The following is a 23,494-nucleotide window of genomic DNA, read 5'->3' on the forward strand; positions in this document are numbered from 1 at the left end:
GGGAAGCAATTCAATTCTTTGATTTCTAAGATGAAGGGATTATGTTATGCAGAAAAATTGAGCAGATTGGGCCTAGTCTAAACTCCAATGAGAACACAAGGTGATCACAATGAAACATATGGAATATGGAGTGGACTTGACAGGATAGATGCTGAGAGGGTATCTCTCCTACTTGGGAAATCTAGAACTAGGAGACACAGTAATAGTTATCTCCATTTAAGTTAGGGATGATATTGAAGTTCTTCTCTTAGAGGGCACTTAAGTCTCTCAAACTTTCTTCCCCACAGAATAATAGAGAATGCTTCACTCAGTGTACTCAAGACAGTGATGGGCAAAATTATTAACCAACAATGACTTCTGGGATATGGGAAAAGGAAAATAAAGTTAAGGCACAAGCAGGTCAGCCATGGTTTTACTAAATGATGGAATAGTCCTGAGGGGTTGAATGGCCTACTCCTGCACCTATTTGTGATGATTTATTCTGTACATTTACACATTACAAGCATTACCAGTGCTCACTTCACTTATTTTGGTTACAAATTGTGTCACAAAATATTTAGATGAAGTATTCCCTGCAGAGACTGATATTTCCTGGGTTAAGCTTTCCCAATTCAACTAGTAAAATTATTTGAAACAAAAACAGAAATTGCTGGAGAAACTCAGCAGGTCTGGCAGCATTTGTAGGAAGAAAGCTGAGTCCGGTGACTCTTCATCATTGCCATTTAGTTTTCTTTATAATGGGAGGTGTAGATCTATATCGATGAACTTTTCCATTAATCTCATTTTCAGAGGAGATCCCATGTCAGACAATGTGACCAGTACAAATGAATTCAGCTGCTCTAAACCATCAAACTCCAATGTGAGAAATTTATCTGAAATGAGCTGAAGGAAGGAGTGAAAGGAGAAAATGAATTTCATTCCAGTCCTTCATTTCTCCAAAAAGAACATATAAATGTGCCACAGCAATTAATTGTATAAAAGCAAAGAGATACCGCAAATTTGGTAAAAGTAGAAGGTACTTTAAAAAAAAGGGATTGGTATAGATAAGGCAAACCATTTTGGTATATCTCAGCTACCACAAACTCATACCATTCAATCAATCTCTTCACAGCTTTTTCACAAACCTCTGTCTAGCAATTTCTGTTTCTGTTAACTTTTCTTTATTGCAACTTTCATCACATTAGGATAATGTAATGTTACACTTCAAAACACATATGATTTCACGTGTGTACAAATCAATGATAAAATCTAAAAAGAGACTAAATTAACTGAACTCTTCCTTTCGTCAGATTATCGAAATAATCACTACATTTTAAAATAATTTATTTTTGATTTGTAAAACCAATTGGTGTGTGCTGCCACTGCAACTGATCACTGAAATAATTAACAATTTACCTTTTCTTTGTCACTAGCTTCTCTGGCCACTGTGGAACCCTGAAATGAGGAAACAGAAGTTGGGTATGACATCACACATCGAGCACCAACAATGTATATTACAGAGTGCTTAACATAATAAAACATCTCAAGGTGCTTCACAGGAGCATTATCAAACAAAGCTTGACACCAAGTCATAAAAGGAAATATATTAGGATAGATGACCGAAAATTTGGTCAAAGACTTAAGTTTAAAGGAGCATCTTAAAATAGGAAAGAGAGAGAGAGATTTAGATGGTGAATTCTCGAACTCGGTGGATTGGAAGCTAAAAGTAAAGTCACCAGAGGTGCAGTAATTAAAACTGGGCTTGCTCAGGTGTCCAGAGCAAGCAGAGTACAGATATTAGTGGATTGTGCTCAATTAGAGGGGTTGAGAGGTTAATGTCGTGGCGGGATTTGAGAACAATGAGAAATATTCAACACTGAGGCACTGTTTAAGCAGCAGCCATTGCAAGTCAACAAGCACATGGATGATGAGCGAATAGAATTTAGTATGCATTAGGACATGAGCAGCAATGACGGCTTCAAATTTACACTGGAAAATAATCCAGGCAGCCAGATGGATGGTCTTTTAATTCACTTTTAGGTTGTGGGTATAGCCAGCATCTACTGCCCATCTCTGACTGCAATTGAATACATTTCAGAAGATAGTTAGGAGTCAATCACATTGCTGCAGGTCTGGAATCTCAGATAGAGCAGAATGAGGCAAGATGGCAAACTTCATTTCCTAACGAACACTGGGGAACAGATAAGGTTTTTATTACAATTTGAATGAATCATTATTGGTATTAGCTTATTATTCTGCATATATTTAATAATACATTTAAATATCCAGCTGTGCTGGAGGATTTGAACTCACCTCCTGAGCATTAATTTGGGTCTCTGGATTATTAATCCAGTTACAAAACCCTTATGCTACCATATACCTAAAACATCAGAATAGTCAAGTCTAAAGATAAGAACAGCATAGATGAGGACATCAACAGATAATGAGCTGGGCGAGGGCAGAGTCCTGTTAAAATATGGAAGTAGAAATTCGCTGAATTGGTGATGACATAACTGTGCAGTCAAAGGCTCATCTTGGCGTTAAATATGACCCCAGGATTGTAAACTGTCTGGTTCAGTTGCCAAGGAGAAGGATGAAATCAATGGCTAGAGAATGGAGTTTTTACAGGAAATGAAGAACAATAACTTGGGTTTTCCAAATGTTTAGTTGGAGACAAAATTTCTGTTTATCCAAAACATATGAAGTAAGAGGAGAAATAAGCAACTCAGTCCTTTGAATCTGCTGTCTATTCATAAGATTATGGCTGATCTGACTACTTCACATTCTCGTCTACCCTCAGTCATTTTCTTGCTCATCAAGAATCTATCATTAACCGCCTCAACCTGTCTATCCCCCTCCCCCACGCCAACCTCTCACCCTCACAACGTGCAGCTCTCCAATCCCTCTGCTCCAATCCCAACCTCACCATCAAGCCAGCAGATAAAGGGGGCGCAGTGGTAGTCTGGCGCACTGACCTCTACACTGCTGAAGCCAAACGCCAACTCGAGGATACCTCTTCCTACTGTCCCCTCGACCATGACCCCACCCCATCACCAAACCATCATCCCCCAGACCATACAGAACCTCATCACCTCAGAAGATCTCCCACCCACAGCTTCCAACCTCATAGTCCAGGAACCCCGCACTGCCCGGTTCTACCTCCTTCCAAAGATCCACAAGCCTGACCACCCTGGCCGACCCATTGGGGCAGGAGCATGCTGAGACACTGAACTCATCTCTACCTACCTCAACACTGTCCTATCCCCCCCGAGTCCAGGAACTCCCAACATACGTTCGAGACACCACCCACGCCCTCCACCTCCTCCAAGACTTCCGTTTCCCCGGCCCCCAACGCCTCATCTTCACCATGGATATTCAATCCCTCTACACCTCCATCCGCCATGACCAGGGCCTCCAAGCCCTCCATTTTTTCCTCTCCATGCGTCCCTTCCACCGACACTCTCAAACGTTTGGCCGAACTGGTCCTCACCCTTAACAATTTCTCCTTTGAATCCTCCCACTTCCTCCAGACCAAAGAGGTAGCCATGGGCACACATATGGGCCCCATCTATGCCTGTCTCTTTGTTGGCTACGTAGAGCAGTTGATCTTCCCTAATTACACAGGCACCACTCCCCAACTTTTCCTCCGCTACATTGAAGACTGCAATGGCACCACCTTGTGCTCCCGCGAGGAGGTTGAGCAATTCATCATCTTCACCAACACATTCCACCCTGAGCTTAAATTTACCTGGACCATCTCTGACACCACCCTCCCCTTCCTGGACCTCTCCATCTCCATTAATGACGACCTACTTGACACTGACATTTTTTACAAACCCACCGACTCCCACAGCTACCTGGATTACACCTCTTCCCACCCTACCTCTTGCAAAAATGCCATCCCGTATTCCCAATTCCTCCGCCTCCGCCATATCTGCTCCCAGGAGGACCACTTCCAACACAGAACACACCAGATGGCCTCCTTCTTTAGAGACCGCAATTTCCCTTCCCATGTGGTTAAAGAAGCCCTCCAACGCATCTCGTCCACATCCCGTACCTCCGCCCTCAGACCCCACCCCACCAACCGTAACAAGGACAGAACGCCCCTGGTGCTCACCTTCCACCCTACCAACCTTCGCATAAACCAAATCATCCGCCGATATTTCCACATAGACCCCACCACCAGGAATATATTTCCCTCCCCACCCCTTTCCGCCTTCCGCAAAGACCGTTCCCTCCGTGACTACCTGGTCAGGTCCACGCCCCCCCTACAACCCAACCTCCCATCCTGGCACTTTCCCCTGCCACCGTAGGAATGGCAAAACCTGCACCAACACCACCTCCCTCACCTCTATCCAAGGACCCTAAAGGAGCCTTCCACATCCATCAAAGTTTTACTTGCACATCCACTAATATCATTTATTGTATCCGTTGCTCCCGATGCGGTGTCCTCTACATTGGGGAGACTGGGCGCCTCCTAGCAGAGCGCTTTAGAGAACATCTCCGGGACACCCGCACCAATCAACCACACCACCCCGTTGCCCAACATTTCAACTCCCCCTCCCACTCTGCCGAGGACTTGGAGGTCCTAGGCCTCCTTCACCACCGCTCCCTCACCACCAGACGCCTGGAGGAAGAACGCCTCATCTTCTACCTCGGAACACTTCAACCCCAGGGCATCAATGTGGACTTCAACAGTTTCCTCATTTTCCCTTCCCCCACCTCACCCTAATTCCAAACTTCCAGCTCAGCACTGTCCCCATGACTTGTCCGGACTTGTCCTACCTGCCTATCTCCTTTTCCACCTATCCACTCCACCCTCTCCTCCCTGACCTATCATCTTCATCCCCTCCCCCACTCACCCATTGTACTCTATGCTACTTTCTCCCCACCCCCACCCTCCTCTAGCTTATCTCTGCACGCTTCAGGCTCGCTGCCTTTATTCCTGATGAAGGGCTTTTGCCCGAAACGTCGATTTCGAAGCTCCTTGGATGCTGCCTGAACTGCTGTGCTCTTCCAGCACCACTGATCCAGAAGAAACTATCAACCTCTGCCTTGGAAACATTCAAAAGCCACTTCCATTGCATTTTGAAGAACAGATATGCAATTCTAGATGCTGTATTAGCATTGTGATCATTTAGAAAGGAGAGGACAAGAAGGGAGTTGGAAGTCAGCACTTTACACATAGAATTTGACATGATTTTGGATTTTAAAATGTAACTTCATGGGACATATGTATCTGTGACAAGGCCAACAAATATTTTCCAGTTTTGATTGCAGTTCATCATATGTAGGTAAACTTGCACTGCTATAAGGATTCTGACTCAGCCATAGTGAAGGAATGATGATATAGTTGCAAGGTACTGTCAGTGTGGAGGGGAACTTGCAGAAGATGGTTGTTTCAAATGTCTGCTCCTTTGTTCTTCTAGGATATAAAGGTCATAGCTTTCAAAGATGTTTTTGAAGGAGTTGGTATATTGTCGCAGTCTATTCTGTAGATAGTACATACTGTGTTCCAGTGGTGGAGTGAGTGATTGCTTAAGGTGGTGATGAGCTCCTGATCAAGCTGACTGCTTTGCTCTGAATGTTTAGGCTTCTAGAGTGTTGTTGGAGTTCCAAGCATCCAGGCAAGTAGACGGTATTCCAACACACTCCTGACTTGAGCCTTGCAGTTGGTGTACAGGCTTTTGGGGAGTTGTTGTGGGAAACAGTAGAAATATCAGGAGCCAAATTACTTGCAGTAGAATTTCCAGCCTCTGTTCTGCATTTGAGCCACAATATTTACATGCTGGTCCAGTTAAAGGTGTCCTCAGATATTGATATTGATTCACTATCGATGGTAGTGCACATCAAGGTGAGCTGGTTAGTTTTTTTTGTTTGGAGTGGTTATTTCCAGGCATTTATGCACATTAAAATCAATTGCAATTTATTAGCCCAAGCCTGAATGCTATCTGGGTTTTGCTGCAAGCACAAGGATTGTTTCATAATTGAAGAGCTGTCAATGGTACTGAACATTGTGTAATCATGAGCAAACATTCCCACTTTGGACTTTATGTTGGGAGGAAGGCCATTCATGAAGCAGCTGAAAATAGTTAGGCCTAAGATGTCATGTCCACCTAGTGAGCTGACTGGCCTCCAAAAACCGCAACCTTTTTTTTAAACTGGTTATAATTTAAGCCATAGAGGTATTTTCCCACTGATTCCTATTGATTTCAGATTTTTTAAAAGACTTCTTGATGCTATACTTGGTTAAATGCTACCTTGATGTCAGGGTCAGTGATTCTCTGCTCACCTCCGAAATTCAGCTCTTTTACTCATTTTGACCAAGGCTGTAATAACGGTATGCACCAAATGACCCTGGCTGAAGCCAAAACAACCATCAGCAAACAGGGTATTTGGTTTCTGGGCCATATCATCGTACTATCAATGTCAGCTTATTTCACTCAGCTGATGACAGAATAAACAGAGTGCAGTCTCTGATTGGCTTGGTTTGTCCTGTGTTTTGGGCACATGAAGGCAATTTTCCCCTCTTTTTAGTAGCTCTTATTACAATAGTTATATTTTTAAAGGGGCAAGTATGCAGATGAAAAATGTGACAGGGCAATGAATGGTGAGGAGTACAAGAGGTTATTGTATGGGACCGTGAAGAGAAGACACTCCTGGCAATGACTTTATGAAAAAGAATGGGTGCAGTTGAGAGTAGTCCTTCCCTGCTAGAGGATTGTGGAGGTAGTTGGTATGCTCTACTCTTTCAAAAACTGCAGACAGATCAAGCAGCACAAGGAGGGACAGTTACCTTCATCACAACTATATCAAAAACACAGATGGTGTCCTATACCAGATGATTCAGTCCTTTGGTAGTGTAGATAACTCATTAGAAGGATTCAACTTTGAGTTCTTGGAAAGAATGGCATGTACTTGGCTGCACACAAATCCTCACAAGGACTTCAGAAAAGAAAGGAAGGTTAGAGATGACATGGTAGTTTGGAAGTAAAGAGGGATCAAAAGTTTAGTTTTTTTGATGAAAGGTATGATGATAGAAATAATACTGTGGATGAAATTAACACATCTAGCCTGCGCATTCTCAATCCATGCAAATATATTTCACACAAGTTTATGCATTCTAATTTTATTTCTTAACACCTTGGTGGGGTCCTTCTGAAAATCCCAATCATAGGTGCTCCATTACTGGTGTCTTCAGTTGACTCCCTCTCTAGACAACACTACCGCTCTATCTCACTTTCCTCCTTCAAGACACCTCTAAATCTAGGTCTTTTTGCAAGCTTTAGGTCGTGTGATCTAATGGCTCCTTTAAGACTCAGTGCATAATTTGTTTTATAATACTCCTGTGAAATGCTTTGGAACATTTCATTACGTTAAAATTGCTATATAAAAATATGTTGCTGTTGTTTTCAAAATTATGTTAAAACTTTGAGATGATGAATATGGAAAGTTTTGAGGAACTATAACAAGGGGACGTAGACTGAGGATCACCACAAGAATGAAGGAGCTTCCTCACCTTTAGATGAGGAAACATTCAATTAATGATTCCAAAGCATTTCCAACACCAATCTACTAGGAAGTATCTTTCATACGCTCATAACTCTGTGTCCTGCTTAGTCGAAAAGGCATGGCAGAAAAGGCACTAAGGAACAGGTAGGGAACTTTCAATGCACAAATTCATTCTTGGGATAGAGATGGCACCAGCTGCCTGAAAAGTTGCTGATCGACCTTCCTGAATTACTTAAGAACTAGGAGCACAAGTAGGCATTTCCCCCCCTTGAGCCACCTCCACTATTAGATACGATCATGGCTGGTCACATTTTGGCCTCAACTCTACTTTCCTGCCCACTCTCTATAACCCTTCAACTAATTAAAAATACTATTTAAAAATCTATCGCCTCCTTAAATTTACTTAATGTCCCAGCATCTAATGCACACAGGAGTAGTGAATTCCACAGATTTGTGACACTTTGAGCAAATTAATTTCTTCTCATCTTTGTTTAAATTTGCTACCCCTTATCCTAAAACTGTAAATATATGTTGCAGCACCCCTTCTGGGGATGGTGGTCGTACAGTGACACTGGGTCATAAATTCCAGGATATTGCCCCAGCAACAAAGGAATGGTGATTTAGGTCCAAGTCAAGATGGTGTGATATGAAAGGGAACTTGAATATTATTCTCCCAACACTTTGCTGCTCTTGGTTGATACAGTGGTGGAAATGTCATTGAAATAATGAATCCTGCATATTACACACCAAATATACAGACCACAATCCATGTACCAATTTTGCTAAGTAACTGATTGCAACACCGTAGCTTCCTCTCCCTAAGACATTGGAGAACTTAGAGTGTTGTTACCGCTACACTGATCCACTTGAGTGACATATATTCCATTATAATCCTGTCTTGAGCTTTGCAGCTGGTAAAACAACTCTGAGAGAATCCAAATGCAAGTCAGTAATAGCAAAGGATTAAACTTCAGTTTTGTACTTGTAATGCTCGCTTGGCCTGTCCATTTAAGCTTCTGGTCAATGGTAACATCTCAGATATTGATGATGGGGAGCATCTTGTTCGAAATGATCATTGCATTCGAATTCCTCTGGCATGAATTTCACCTAACATGTGTCTGTCAAAGTTTGGTTGCCTCCCGGATCTTGCTGCAGACTGGCTCAAGTTGTTTCATTGTCAGAAGATGTGTGAAAGATGATGACCACTGGATTGGTAGCAAACAGTCCCATTTCTGACTGTGACTGATGAAAAAATTTCCGACACATAACTGTAGTGATATCTTGCGATATGATGATTTGTCCTTGGGACCACCACTAGTTTCCTTGGATCAGACATGATTCCAGCTACTGACATATTTTTTCATTAACTTTAAATTCTTGGCTAATAGGATTTATACTAAATTATAAGCTGTTGGCAAGAAAATATTACTTTAAACCATCCAATAAAATTGACAAGAGTAATCTTTAAACAAAATTCTCTCATTTTGAAGAACTTTGACCTACTGTATGTCCTTGTAATGAATACAGAACATTCAGAACAGTGTGTTTATGATATTATTAAAAAGAATAGTTGTGTTATCCATGCCCGCTTACCACAAAATAGCTGCAGCAGTGTAACTCTGTGCACTTGTGAAGCATCCAGAACAGTCACAACTGCCAGTCTCGCTTGGTGTATTCTACATTGATTGGTTGAGATTCATGTCACAGTACATTTTCCTGAGAATCCACTCCAAAAATGCAATGATCCAATGATTGCCCAAACTAAAAATATTTTCACTCATTGTTGAATTGTGGAAGATTTTATTTAAAATGCAAAAGTCATTCAATAATTTATGGAAAATATTGCAACTTGCTTTTAAATTTTGTTTAAAAAAATCCATGTATATTGTACAGAATCTGTGTGTAGTTAATAGGAGTTATAGCACAGAAAATTGAATATCTTTTTACTTAATTGTTGTAAAGGGAAAGTATTTCAAATATAAAAGGTAATAAAAATAAAATTACTGTATTACACACTGTCTCTTGCACACAAAACTCAAGATTGCCTTTAATTTCTCTTGTATTGTGCAGGAATGGTAGATAATTTGCATCCCACTATTGAAAAATACTTGAATAGGATTATTTCTCTCTTTGGTAGAAACAGCTGCACCACATGGGCCAGCTATAGATCAGTTTAAAATCTGTTTATGTTGAAACTTTGCCACTTTTAAATTACACTAAAATGAGCAGAAATTCACTGCCAGATCGCAATCTGGCTCCAGAGGAAAAACGGAGAAAATTTGGGAGGAGACAGTTTCATTTTGTTTGAGTTTAACACCATGTGGATTGTAGCTTCAGTGCAGTGCCAACCCTAGTTGACAGTGTGGTCTGGAAACCCTGAGAAACGACTCAGAACATGAGCTCCTGTGACATCTGCTCTTTATATATATGTAAGCATATATAGACAGGATTCGCTCATCAGGTGAATGGGGGCTTAAGTCAGTACAAATAGTTTACGACATTACTTTTTTTTTCTTTATTCATTCATGGGATGAGGGCGTCGCTGGCTAGGCCAGGATTTATTGCCAATCCCTAATTGCACAGATGGCAGTTAAGAGTCAACCACAGTGCTGAGGATGTGGAGTTACTTGTAGGTCAGACCAGCGAGTGGTGGGCCTGTGGAAATCATTGCCACGGAGTGCAGAGGAGGCCAGGACGTCAAATGTCTTCAAGGCAGAGATTGATAAATTCTCGATCTCTCAAGGAATTAAGGGCTATGGGGAGAGTGCGGGTAAGTAGAGTTGAAATGCCCATCAGCCATGATTAAATGGCAGAGTGGACTCGATGGGCCGAATGGCCTTACTTCCACTCCTATATCTTATGGTCTTACACCAGGTAAGGATGGCAGTTTCCTTCCCTGAAGGACATTAATGAACCAGATGGGTTGAAGTTCATCCTAATGCATCTAATAATGGATTGCTGCAGTATAAATGCAGCATCAGTTGGCTATTCTGATTGTTGTAATGAAAAGTGGAAGTGCTTTTACATTGCGATTAGAAACAGGTAGCATATGCACACGATTAGAAATGAGGGTGGTGAGGGAAGATCTACAGTAGTTGGAACATGCAATTAATGCTGTATCTAGTAGCTAACAAGTTAGAATTGCAAGAAGCATACTAATAGCCATTAATTCTGTTGAATTAGTAGAGTGCTTGTTAATGAAATACAAAGTAAAACTGTAAACAAATGAAACAGGGAAATAAATAAATGAAGAAAAAATGTTGGATATAAATTAATGAAAAAAGGGAGTAGTTGGGAATGTAAAACCACAGTTTGGAGAATATGTTAAGGTTGGGTATAAAAGACAGAAAAACAACAGAATACCAAAAGGTGTGATTACTGGCATGTCTAGGAAATAGTACTTCTAAGGAATGTGTTTAGAGGTGTTTTATAATTTGTTCCTGGGAAATTTGATTTTATGAAATTGTAGCCTACAGAGATGCTCCTACGTCCAACAGACAGTGTCCAATACAAACCTTCATTTAAAAATAATAAAAATTAGAAACAAAAGCCTAAATAAATAGTAAAATTCAACACAAAACAATTATTGTCAATATTTATGAAACTTACCAATGGCAGAAAATTATAAAAGCCAAATTTGGAACCTGGTTCTCATTACCTTTAGATCATACTTCCTGTAAACAGGGAGTCGATGGCCAAAGACATTCCTTGTGACAATCATGTAGGTCTCAACACCATCCACCGTCAATCGATACATTCCTAGGAACTGCGGAATGAGGGTGTTTCCATGACATTCCACAATATACTACATGCAGCACAAAAGACAAAGGACAAAAAAAAGTTAATTTCACAACATGAAACTTAGATTAAGATATTCATAAAAGTGCAACAAAGAAGTAGAGGAAAAACTGAATGGATAATTTAGATTTATTTAGTCAATGAAAAAGAAATAAAGAAAATCCAAAGATTTCTTGTATTACTTCAGTAACCTCTATCTGCTTATAGGTTGTTAATTGTATAAATTAAATATTTAACATATAGAGGTGGCATGCATTGACTGGATGTTTGCTCAAACATATGCCTGAACGCACATGTGTACAATGACAGTGTCCTTACTTCTGACCCAGCAGGTTCAAATCCTACCTGCTCCAGAGGTGTGTAATAACATATTTGAACTGTATGATTATAGAAAGTACCTTCCAGTGGATCCTGGAAGGGACCTGCATTTCTAACAATGACAGTGCAGAATATCTGGAAAAACTTGAACACCTACCTGAATGGGGCCTGTACAGATTTGCCCAAATCTCGATGAAATTGTAGTGTAGACACAGAGTCATAGTGATGTACAGCACAGAAACAACCCTTTGGTTCAACTCATCCATGCCATCCAGATATCCCAACCTCATGTAGTTCCCCCCTCCAACACCCAGCCCATATCCATCCAAACCCTTCCTATTCATATACCCATCCAGATGGTGCAATTGTACCAGCCTCCACCACTTCCTCTGGCAGTTCATTCCATACACATACCACCCTCTACATGAAAAGGTTGTCCCTTAGGTCTCTTTTATCTCTTTCGCCGCTCACCCTAAACCTATGCCCTCTAGTTCTGGACACCCCCACCCCAGGGAAAAGACTTTGTCTATTTATCCTAACCATGCCCCTCATGATTTTATAAACCTCTATAACATCCCCCCTCAGTCTCCGATGCTCCAGGGAAAACATCCCCAACCTAATAAGCCTCTCCCTATAGCTCAAATCTTCCAACCTTGGCAACACCCTTGTAAATCTTTTCTGAACCCATGCATGTTTCACAACGTCCTTCTGATAGGAAGGAGACCAGAATTGCACGCAATATTCCAAAAGTGGCCTAACCAATGTCCTGTACAGCCGCAACATGACATCCCAACTCCTGTACTCAATACTCTGACCAATAAAGGAAAGCATACCAAACGCTTCTTTCACTATCCTGTCTACCTGTGACTCCACTTTCAAAGAACTATCAACCTGCCCTCCAAGGTCTCTTTGTTCAGCAACACTCCCTAGGACCTTACCATTAAGTGTATAAGTCCTACTAAGATTTGCTTTCCCAAAATGCAGCACCTTGCATTTATCTAAATTTAACCTCATCTGCCACTTCTCAGCCCATTGGCCTACCTGATCAAGATCCCATTATAATCTGAGGTAACCTACTTCGCCGTCCACTGCACCTCCAATTTTGGTGTCATCTGCAAACTTACTAACTATACCTCTTATGCTTACATCCAAATCATTTATATAAAATGAAAGAAGTAGTGGACCCAGCACCAATCCTTGTGGCACTCCACTGGTCACAGGGCTCCAATCTGAAAAACAACCCTCCACCACCACCCTCTGTTTTCTACCTTTGAGCCAGTTCTGTATCCAAATGGCTAGTTCTCCCTGTATTCCATGAGATCCAACCTTGCTCACCAGTCTCTCATGGGGAACCTTGCCGAACGCCTAACTGAAGTCCATATAGATCACATCTGCAGCTCTGCCCTCATCAATTCTCTTTGTTATTTCTTCATAAAACTCAGTCAAATTTGTGAGACATGATAACCCACGCACAAAGCCATGTTGACTATCCCGAATCAGTCCTTGCCTTTCCAAATACATGGACATTCTGTCCCTCAGGATTCCCTCCAACAACTTGCCCACCACTGACATCAGGCTCACTGGTCTATAGTTTCTTGGCTTGTCCTTATCACCCTTCTTAAACAATAGTGCCATGTTAGCCAAACCTCCAGTCTTCTGGCAGCTCACCTGTGACTATCGATGATACAAATATCTCAGTGAGAGGCCCAGCAATCACTTCTCTAGCTTCCCACAGAGTTCTAGGGTACACCTGATCAGGTCCTGGGGATTTATCCAGTTTTATGTGTTTCAAGACATCCAGCACTTCCTCCTCCATAATCTGGACATTTTCAAGATGTCACCATCTATTTCCCTACATTCTATATCTTCCAAATCCTTTTCCACAGTAAATACTGATGCAAAATATTAATTTAGTATCTCCCACCATCTCCTGTGGCTCCACACAAAGGCCGCTTTGCTGATCTTTGAGAGGCCCTATTTTCTCCCTAGTTATCCTTTTGTCCTTAATGTATTTGTAAAAACCCTTTGGATTCTCCTTACTTCTATTTGCCAAAGCCTACTCATGTCCACTTTTTGCCCTCCTGATTTCCCTCTTCGGTATACTCCTACTGGCTTTATACTCTTCTAAGGATTCACTCGATCTGTCCTGTCTATACCTGACATATGCTTCCTTCTATTTCTGAATCAAACCCTCAATTTCTTTCGTCATCCAGCATTCCCTATACCTGCCAGCCTCTCGTTATCTCATTTCTGAAGGCTTCCCATTTTCCAACCGTCCCTTTACCTGCGAACATCTGCCCCTAGTCAGCTTTTGAAAGTTCTCGCCTAATACCGTCAAAATTAGCCTTCCTCCAATTTAGAACTTCAACATTTAGATCTGGTCTATCCTTTTCCATCTCAATTTTAACACGAATAGAATTATGGTCGCCGGCCCCAAAGTACTCCTCCACTGATACCTCAGTCACCTGCCCTGCCTTATTTCCCAAGAGTAAGTTCAAGTTTTGCACCTTCTCTAGTAGGTACATCCACATACTGAATCAGAGAATTTTCTTGTACACACTTAATAAATTCCTGACCATCTAAACCCTTAACACTGTGGCAGTCCCAGTCGATGTTTGGAAAGTTAAAATCCCCTACCATAACCACCCTATTTTTCTTACAGATAACTGAGATCTCCTTACAAATTTGCTTCTCAATTTCCCTCTGACTATTAGGGGGGTCAATAATACAATCCCAATAAGGTGATCATCCCTTTCTTAATTCTCAGTTCCACCCAAATAACGTCCATGGATGTATTTCTGGGAATATTCTCCCTCAGTACAGCTGTAATGCTATCCTTTATCAAAAACACAACTCTGCCTCCTCTCTTGCCTCCCTTTCTATCCTTCCTGTACGTTTGCATCCTGCAACATTAAGCTGCCAGTCCTGCCCATCCCTGAGCCATGTTTCTGTAATTGCTATGATATCCCCCGTCCCATGGTTCCTAACCATCCCTTGAGTTCAGCTACCTTCCCTGTTCGGCCTGAATGTTTGTACCTCTGGGTCAGAAGGTCCAGGTTCAAATCCCATCTGCTTCAGTGGTGTGTTATAACATACCTGAATAAATTGCTTTTTGGGGAATGGCCATGCAGCGATTGTGTTATTGGACAAGTAATCCAGAGGACCAGACTAATGCTCTAAGAGCATAGGTCCCGCCATGGCAACTGTTACAATTTAAATTCAACTAATAAAATCTGGAATTTAAAACTGGTTTCATTAATAGTGGCTTTTCCCTTAAGTTAAAAGAAGGGCTCTTATGGTGCAGTGGTGGTGTCCCTACCTCTAAACCACAAGGTCCATGTTCAAGCTGTACCTGAATTGGAAGCATGTCACAATATGTCTGAACAGATTTATTTCAAAAGAAAGAATATAAAGAGACACTTACCACAATGACATGTTAAATTTAAATTTGAAAATTTTCAGTTGAACATTTGATTTTGTTATAATGCACCCGAAGGGAGCTATCACCTTTTCCTTTTTTGTAAAATGGCACGTGAATGTCTTCAGCTAGGCCAGCATTTATTGTCCATTCCTGATTGTCCAGACAGCAGTTTAGAGTCAACCATATTGCTGTGGATCTGGAGTCACATGTAGGTCAGACCAAGTAAAACATGCTAGATTTCCTTCACTAAAGGAGATTAGTGAACCAGATGGGTTTTTACATGGTCGCCATTATACTAATTTGTCATTCCAGATTTTTATTGAATTCAAGTTTTACCAGCTGCCATGGTGGGATTCAAACTCATGTCTTAGGTTCTGGATTATCAATTCAGTGACATCATCAATCCACCACACATCCCCACTGGTTCACTTTCAAAACCGTTAATGACACTGGAGCAGGAGCACTATTAGGACCTGTATACTTGCAATGTTTCACTTTGTGAAGAAATTTAAAAATGAATAAAGACTGGCTTCTATGTTTCTAGTTCATCAGTTGGCTGGCAAGAGTTTAATGTGGGCATCTATACACTTGGTTGACATTATGGATAACTATAGCTATTTAGAAAACTGCAATTGATTAAAACTTATAAAGGTGTTAAATAATGGCCAAACCAGTTAGCATGGTATTCTTTCATCCTCGGAATTACAATTGAATCCAATGATATCTGATGTGATTAAATCGTCTCTGTCTGCTGGAAGGCTTCTCTAATAAGAACTGAGGTCTTTATAGAAATAGCCACACAGCATTAGATTGCTCTGAATCTTGATGAGAGATACCTTGCGTTTGAAATGGACAAATTTAGACTGGAGCAGGGAGATTACTTTTGTAAAAAGTGCATCACAATATACTTTTAAAGATCTTTGTGACTAACTGTGCCATATCTGACCTTGGAGAGCTGATATGAATATGAAATTCTTTCCTTGTGCAGTATAAAAAATCTTTTTCCTAGTCCTAGTCAAACGGCATCTTGATTTTAAAAAAGTCTCACTCCAGTTTGTACATCCTCCATTCCTTCCCCAACTCTTTCTTTAGTTTCACAATCTTTTGAGATAAAGGAGCTCCTTTAAGGCTGGCTTCTTCTCCATTCCTAGTTATAATTGCTCTATTGATGGTGGCTGTGGTAGTGTCCCTATCTCTAGGCCACAAGGTCCATGTTCAAGTTCTACCTGCCTTAGAAGCATGTCACAATGTGTCAGTTACCAAGGCCCCAAGCTCTGAAAATTCTTCTGTAAACTTCTGTCTTTTTGCCTTGCTTTTCTCCAAGATATATCTTTACATCTAGCTCTTCTGTGAAACTTTTGGTCATTTGATTTAATATCTCCTTACATGGCTCAGAGTCATACTTTTCTTTAGAATTGCCTTGTGAAGTGCCCTGAGATCTTTCATTGTGTGAAATATAAGCTACCATTGTTAAGGTTGATTTCAGTCATTTGTGGAAAAGATATACAGAGGCACAGCAGAGTCTACAGCTTCCTGCTCACTTTAATTTTAAACATATTTTCACATCTATGAATAGTGGATAACTTTCTAGTTAGACTTATTCAAAGTGCTGACTGAAGACTGGAATGAAAGATATCATTTCTGCAGTAGTGAACATGACTTTTTTATAGTGCAAGGAAGGAGGTCTGCGTAACCAGTTTAAACCAAAAAAAGTGTTCACTGTTTCAAAAATTATTAGATTCTAAGCATTACCTGATGGTATTTCTTCAAAATGTTATGCATTTCAGCCACATCTTCACTGGATATAGTTTTCACCACGTATCTTCTGTCATATGTGGTGTGAAAACGAGCTCCACTTCGACCTTGTGAGTCATTTGAAAAGGGAGCACTGCGTGTCACTGAATTCTGAAAGGAAAAGAAACAGTTGACAGATCTCAGGGTTTGATAATGAATTGAATGCTGTGCGCCTTTTGGGATAATGTACTCGTGTACTGATGAGCTCGTATCAGTGAGTTCCCAGTCAACTGAAAGTGGCTGTGGCAAAGCTTGAGGAGCAAACTATTTACATCTTCAGTTAGGAATTGTTAAGGAATGGAATCTTGGAAAAAAGCCTTAAGAATGGAATGTAAAATATCACATCGGTACAACCGTACCAAAGAGAGGTAGCTGAGCTTCAAGTATTTATTTCTGTGCTTGATTTGATAATATAATCCAATCCTGTGAGGGACTGCTGCATTACTGATGGTACTGTTTGGAGAAATAATTATTTTAAATCTAAGGCCCTTTGTATCTACTCTAGTGTTTCAGGTTAGTGTGAAACATCCTGTGGTATAATTTGAAGAACAGGTAGCTCATTAAGAAAATATTCATTTTTTAATCAACTTGTTCAGGTATATTATTACCCACCTCTGAAGCAAGAGGAACTTGAATCTGTGCCTCCTAGTACAATGATACAATGCCAAACGCTAACTAATAATAACAAAAAAAAATCAGCAAAAGCAATCTATGAATGAAGCGTTTGACATTGTAACAGGTTAAAGCAAGTAGCAAATATTGTTATGTATCCATACTGCAGTCATCTTTCACACATCAAGATGCCCGAAACACCATTGACTGTTTTTAATGAATATTTTCTTAATGAGCTCCCTGTTCTTCAAATTATACCACAGGATGTTTAACACTAACCTGAAACACTAGAGTAGATATAAAGGGCTTTAGATTTAAAATAATTCTTTCTCCAAACAATACCATCAGTAATGCAGCAGTCCCTCACAGGATTGGATGTGGACCCCAAGATCTCTCTGTTCCTCCACACTGCCAAGAATCCTGCCTTTAAACCGGTATTCTGCATTTAAATTCGGCCTTCCGAAGTGAATCATTTCACACTTTTCCAGGTTGAACGCCATCTACCACTTCTCAGCACAGTTCTGCATCCTGTCAATGTCCCGTTGCAACCTACAACAGCCCTCCATACATCCACAACTCCACCAACCTTTCTGTCATTGGCAAACTTAGTAATCTACTCTTCCACTTCCTCAGCCAAGTCATTTATAAAAATCACAAAGAGCAGACATTCCAGGACAGATATCTATAGAACACTACTGGTCACCGAACTCCAGACTAAATACTTTCCGTCTACCACCACCCTCTGTCTTCTATGGGCCAGCTGTCTGTATCCAGACAGCCAAATTTCCCTGTGTTCCATGCTTCTTTACTTTTTGAATGCACCTACCATGGGGAACCTTATCAAACACCTTGCTAAAATCCATATACACCACATACACTGCTGTACCTTCATCAATGTGTTTTGTCACATACTCAATTCAGTAAGACTTATGAGGCATGACCTGCCCCTCACAAAGCCATGTTGACTATCTCTATTCAAACTATGCATTTCCAAATAATCATAAATCCTGTCTCTCAGGATCCTCTCCAGTAGTTTGCCCACCACCGATGTAAGATTGACTGGTTTGAAATTCCCAGGATTATCCAAATTCCCTTTCTTGAATAAGGGAATAGCATTTGCCACCCTCCAATCATCTGGTACTACTCCAGTGGACAGTGAGGGTGCAAAGATCATCCCCAAAGGCGCAGCAATCTCTCCCCTCATTTCCTGTAGTAACCTTGGTTATATCCTATCTGGCCCAGGGGACTTATCTATCCTTATACTTTTCAAAGTTTCCAGCACATCCTCCTTCTTAAATCAACCTGTTCGAGCATTTCAGCCTGTTTCATGTTGTCCTCACAAATGACAAGGTCCTTCTCATTAGTGAATACTGTAGCAAAGTATTCATTATGGACCTCCCCTACCACCTCCGATTCCAGGCATAAGTTGCTTCCATTATCACTGATCAGCTCTACCCTCACTCTGGCCATTCTCTTGTTTCTCACGTAAGTGTAGAACACCTTGAGATTTTCCTTAATCTTACCACCCAATGCTTTTTCATGCCCCCTTCTAGCTTTACTAAGACCATTCTTCAATTCCTTCCTGGCTACCTTGTAACCCTCTTGAGCCCTGTCTGATCCTTGCTTCCTTAACTTTAAGTAAGCTTCTTTTTCCTTTTTGGTTAGATGTTCCATGTCTCTTGTCATCCAAGGTTCCTTCACTCTGCCCTACCTTTCTTGCCTCAGCGGGAGAAACCTATCCAGCACTTGCAAGTGCTCCCTAAACAACCTCCACATTTCTGCCGTGCATTTCCCTGAAAACACCTGTTACCAATTTATACTCCACAGTTCCTATCTAATAGCATTGTAATTCCTCCTCCCCCAATTAAGTACTTTCTCATACTGTCTGCACCTATCCCTCTCTACAAGTATAGTAAAATGTCAAGGAGTTGTGATCACTACCTCTGAAATACTGTCCTACCGAGAGATTTGACACCTGACCTGGCTCGTGGCAAGCACCAAAGCCAATATGGCTTCCCCTCTAGCTGGCCTATCTACATATTGAGTCTGGACGGATCTGATAAAATCTACACCATCCAAACTATTTACACTAAGGAGGTTCCAATCAATATTAAGGAAGCTAAATCACCCACGACAACAACCCTGTTACTTCTGCACTTTTCCAAAATCTGCATCCTGATCTGCTCCTCCATGACTCTGTTGCTATTGGGGGATCTATAGAAAATGTCCAATAAAGTGACTGCTCCTTTCCTGTTTCTGACTTCCACCCATACTGACTCTGCAGATAAACCCTCCTCAACAATCTCCCTTTCAGCAGCTGTGATACTATCCCTGATTAGCAATGCCACTCTCTCACCTCTTTTATCTCCCTCCCTATTCATTTTGAATGGCACAGTGGCTCAGTGGTTAGCACTGCTGCCTCACAGCGCCAGGGACCCGGGTTCAATTCCTGCCTCGGGTAACTGTCTATGTAGAGTTTGCACATTTCCCCATGTCTGCGTGGGTTTCCTCTGGGTGCTCCGGTTTCCTCCCACAGTCCAAAGATGTGCAGGTTAGGTGAATTGGCCATGCTAAATTGCCAATAGTGTTAGGTGCATTAGTTAGGGGTAAATATAGGGTAGGGGTGTGGGTGGGTTACTCTTCGAAGGGTCGGTGTGGACTTGTTGGGCCGAAGGGGCTGTTTCCATACTGTAGGGAATCTAATCTAATCTAATCTAACCACCAGAACATTCAACAACCATTCTTGCCCCAATGATATCCAAGTCTCTGTAATGGCCACAACATCATAGCTCCAAGTGCTGATCCATGCTTTAAGTTCATCACCCTTATTCCTGACACTACTTGCATTAAAATAGACACAATTCAACCCCTCACACTGACTGCACCTTTTCCCTATCAACTGTCTATCCTTCCTCACAGACTCTCTGCACGTTGTATCTGCCTGTTCACTAGCTACCCCATCCTTTGATCCATAGTTCGAGTTCCCACCCCCTCCGCCAAACTAGTTTAAACTCACCTAAAGAGGTCGAGCAAACCTCCCGCCCAGTTAAGAATCAACCATATTGCTGTGGGTCAGGAGTCCCTTGTAGACCAGACACAGGTAAGGATGGGTTTCCTTCCCTACTGGACAGTAGTGAGCCAGATGGGTTTTCCCAACAATTGACAATGGATTCATGGTCATCACTAGATCCTTAATTCCAGATATTTTTATTGAATTTAAATTCCACCATCTGCTGTGGTGGGATTCAAATCTGGGTCCCCAGAATGTTATCTGGGCCTCTGGATTAACAGTCAAGTGATAATGCCACTAGGCCATCGCTTCTCCTAAGACTGGTGAGGAATGGTCACCAGACGCGAGATGTTAACTTTGCTTTCTCTCCACAGTTGCTGCCAGGCCTGCCGAGCTTTTCCAGCAACTTCTGTTTTTGATTCTGATTTACGGCATCTGCAGTTCTTTCAGTTTTTAATGTCTGCAATACTTTGAACAAATAGGGATACCTATTTGGACAAGTAGAGGTTGCAAAGCATCATAATTTGGTAATAGTGTATGGGAATTACAAAGCAAAGATGACTGATCAGGGGAACCCAAAGACACAGTGGAAGTGAAAAAAAAAAAGCAATTGGTTAACATGTAAAATAGTAACAAAACTAACATTAAATTAAATTCAGTACTGGGCCTTCCCAGGAATCAAGCTAATTATGGACCAAGATGAAGAGAATTTCTTTTCACTCAGAGGGTGGTGAACCAGTGGAATTCTGCGCTACAGAATGCTGTAAAGGTGAGATCACAGCAAATTTAAGAAAAAAATAGATTTCTAGAGGCTAAGTGCATCGTGGGGAGAAAGCAAGAGAAGAACACTGTGAAAGAAGATCAGTCACGACCATACTGAATGGCAGAGGGGATGAAGAGGCTGAATGGCCCACTCCTGCTCTTATTTTCCACGTTTCTTAGGGTGAATCTATTCTCACTGGAACCAAGAGGAATAAAAGCTAGTAGCAGTGAAAAGTAAGATTTAAGGGAACCTGACAAGGTTAATACTGAAAAGTCTTTCCCCTTGTAGGGGAAATCTAGAAGCAGATTGATGTTTCAGCATAAGCTGTGTCGCATTTAATTAATTTGCTCAGAAGCTTGTTAATCTTTGGAATCTTCTATTAAGGGGAATTGTAGAGGCTGACTCTTAGAACATATTCAACATTTTTAATCTGCAAGGCAGTCACTGGTTCTGGAAGTGGAGGCCTTGATCAGATCAATGATAAGCTTGGCAAATATTAAAGCAGTCTTGAAGGGACAAATGGCCCTTATTCCTAGTTCTTATGTTCTCTGTTATGCAGTTGGTAACAATTTTGCAAAGTAAGCATTAGAAAAAATGCCCATTTGTCCTAGATGACAGTACCCGATGTCTCTGTTTGGAGTTTGTGAACACGTATTCAAGTCAAATGGCTCCCAAGCCAGTCACACAAAGGAAGTCAATTTGCTCAATCTTAATTTGGTCATCCTGAGACATGAAAAGTCACCTTAAAAATATTTCTCAAAATATTTCCAGGATTTTTTTGTTCCTCTACTTGGAAGCTTATCACGCGTTGCTTACTGTATTGGTGAGGAATTTACTTCTAGCAATACTGAGGGAATGTAAACATAAGATATTGAACCAAAGCTGCAAGATATTAAAAATTGTTAGGGAACTATTCTGGCTAACATTTCCATCAGATGACATACACAAACGTGCAATTAATTTTATTGCTGTTTGCTGTAATTCTCTGCATACAAAAGGATTGCTTTCTGTGTCTAGATAGTTTAGCAAACTCTATTTCCAAAAATAATTGGATGGGAAATACAATGTCCTGGCTCATATGATAAGGACTGTATAAATATCAGTCCTTTCTCTTCCTTCTTTCTAGTCAGCTTTGTGGAAAATCAAATAAGGAAAATGTAGCTTTGTTTAAGTAACCAATTCCCACAAAGAGGTAGGCTTGGTAAGAACATACTACAGCTCTAATTCTGATTTGGAGATGCCGGTGTTGGAGTGGGGTGTACAAAGTTAAAAATCACACAACACCAGGTTATAGTCCAACAGGTTTAATTGGAAGCACACTAGCTTTCGGAGCGACGCTCCTTCATCAGGTGGTAGTGGAGGGCTCAACCCTAACACACAGAATTTATAGCAAAAATTTACAGTGTGATGTAACTGAAATTATACATTGGAAAATTGATTGTCCTTTAAGCCTTTCATCTGTTAGAATACAAAGATAGTTTCACTTCTTTCATGTGTAAATCACAAAACCTTTTTTAAAAAAAGTTGCATTCCCAGGTTAGCTGTTAACAATGGTGATAGATAGACAATATGTTGAAGGTGTTGACCCCTTGTGTTCTCTAATTAAATATTCTCAGATTTCACCTTCAATGCTAATCCTGATGGCTGTGCTTCAGGAATTGATTGTAATATTTGCTCCAGAATGTCTAAGAGTATAACATCCTCTTATTTTAAACTGCAAAATGTACACCACATTTCTTACAATATTAAGTTTTTAAGAATTAGTCAAGATAACAAAAAGGTTGTAAATAGTAATGCAATATTTTCAATACGTTAATTAGGTTCTCCAGCACATCATATTTGCATTTGGAATACATCCAGTGGTAAAGGTTTCCATTTATAATGATACTATGGAAGTAAAGAGGTTGTTTTTGTATCCTCATGCATTAACATCATTTACTCGAAAATATCAAAGATCGTCGAGTAAGGGCCACAGCTTTTCAAGGCCTATTCACAAAACAACCATGACCTTGTAATGGTGGTGCAGGGTCAAGGAACTTACAGGGTTATTATTGCTCCTGAATAGTTTATTCAATTGGAAAGGATAACCTACAACGATTCTGGAGGTACAGTAACACAATTTAAGTGACAGTAATGGGATGTGAAAAAGGGTCGGCTTTGTAGAAGAATTCAGAAGCATTCTCCTGATGAAAAGAAAACAAAAAAAATCTGAACAAGGACCATTTTGATGTATATGCTGGGAAGGGTCGGTGTGAAACAGCACAGAGGTGGTAGAAGGTTCTAGTGA

The 23,494-nt window shown here is 40.9% G+C and overlaps 1 protein-coding gene across 5 annotated transcripts in view; it reads right to left on the reverse strand.

Annotated features, from left to right (window-relative positions):
• pip4k2aa (phosphatidylinositol-5-phosphate 4-kinase, type II, alpha a) overlaps positions 1 to 23,494 on the reverse strand; it is a 246,388-nt gene that overhangs the window by 43,299 nt on the left and 179,595 nt on the right. For all 5 annotated transcript variants that reach the window (XM_087987399.1, XM_043690447.2, XM_043690449.2 and 2 more), the window contains 3 exons: positions 16,781 to 16,933; positions 11,150 to 11,296; positions 1,396 to 1,434 (listed from right to left, as the gene is read on the reverse strand). In XM_087987399.1, the coding sequence (XP_087843525.1) occupies positions 1,396 to 1,434; positions 11,150 to 11,296; positions 16,781 to 16,933 (339 nt within the window). The remainder of the gene's footprint in view (positions 1 to 1,395; positions 1,435 to 11,149; positions 11,297 to 16,780; positions 16,934 to 23,494) is intronic.

This window comes from Chiloscyllium plagiosum, unplaced genomic scaffold, assembly GCF_037043375.1.
Source record: "Chiloscyllium plagiosum isolate Xiang-an unplaced genomic scaffold, Cpla_swu_hap1 HiC_scaffold_5, whole genome shotgun sequence".
NCBI classification, from domain to species: Eukaryota; Metazoa; Chordata; class Chondrichthyes; order Orectolobiformes; family Hemiscylliidae; genus Chiloscyllium; species Chiloscyllium plagiosum.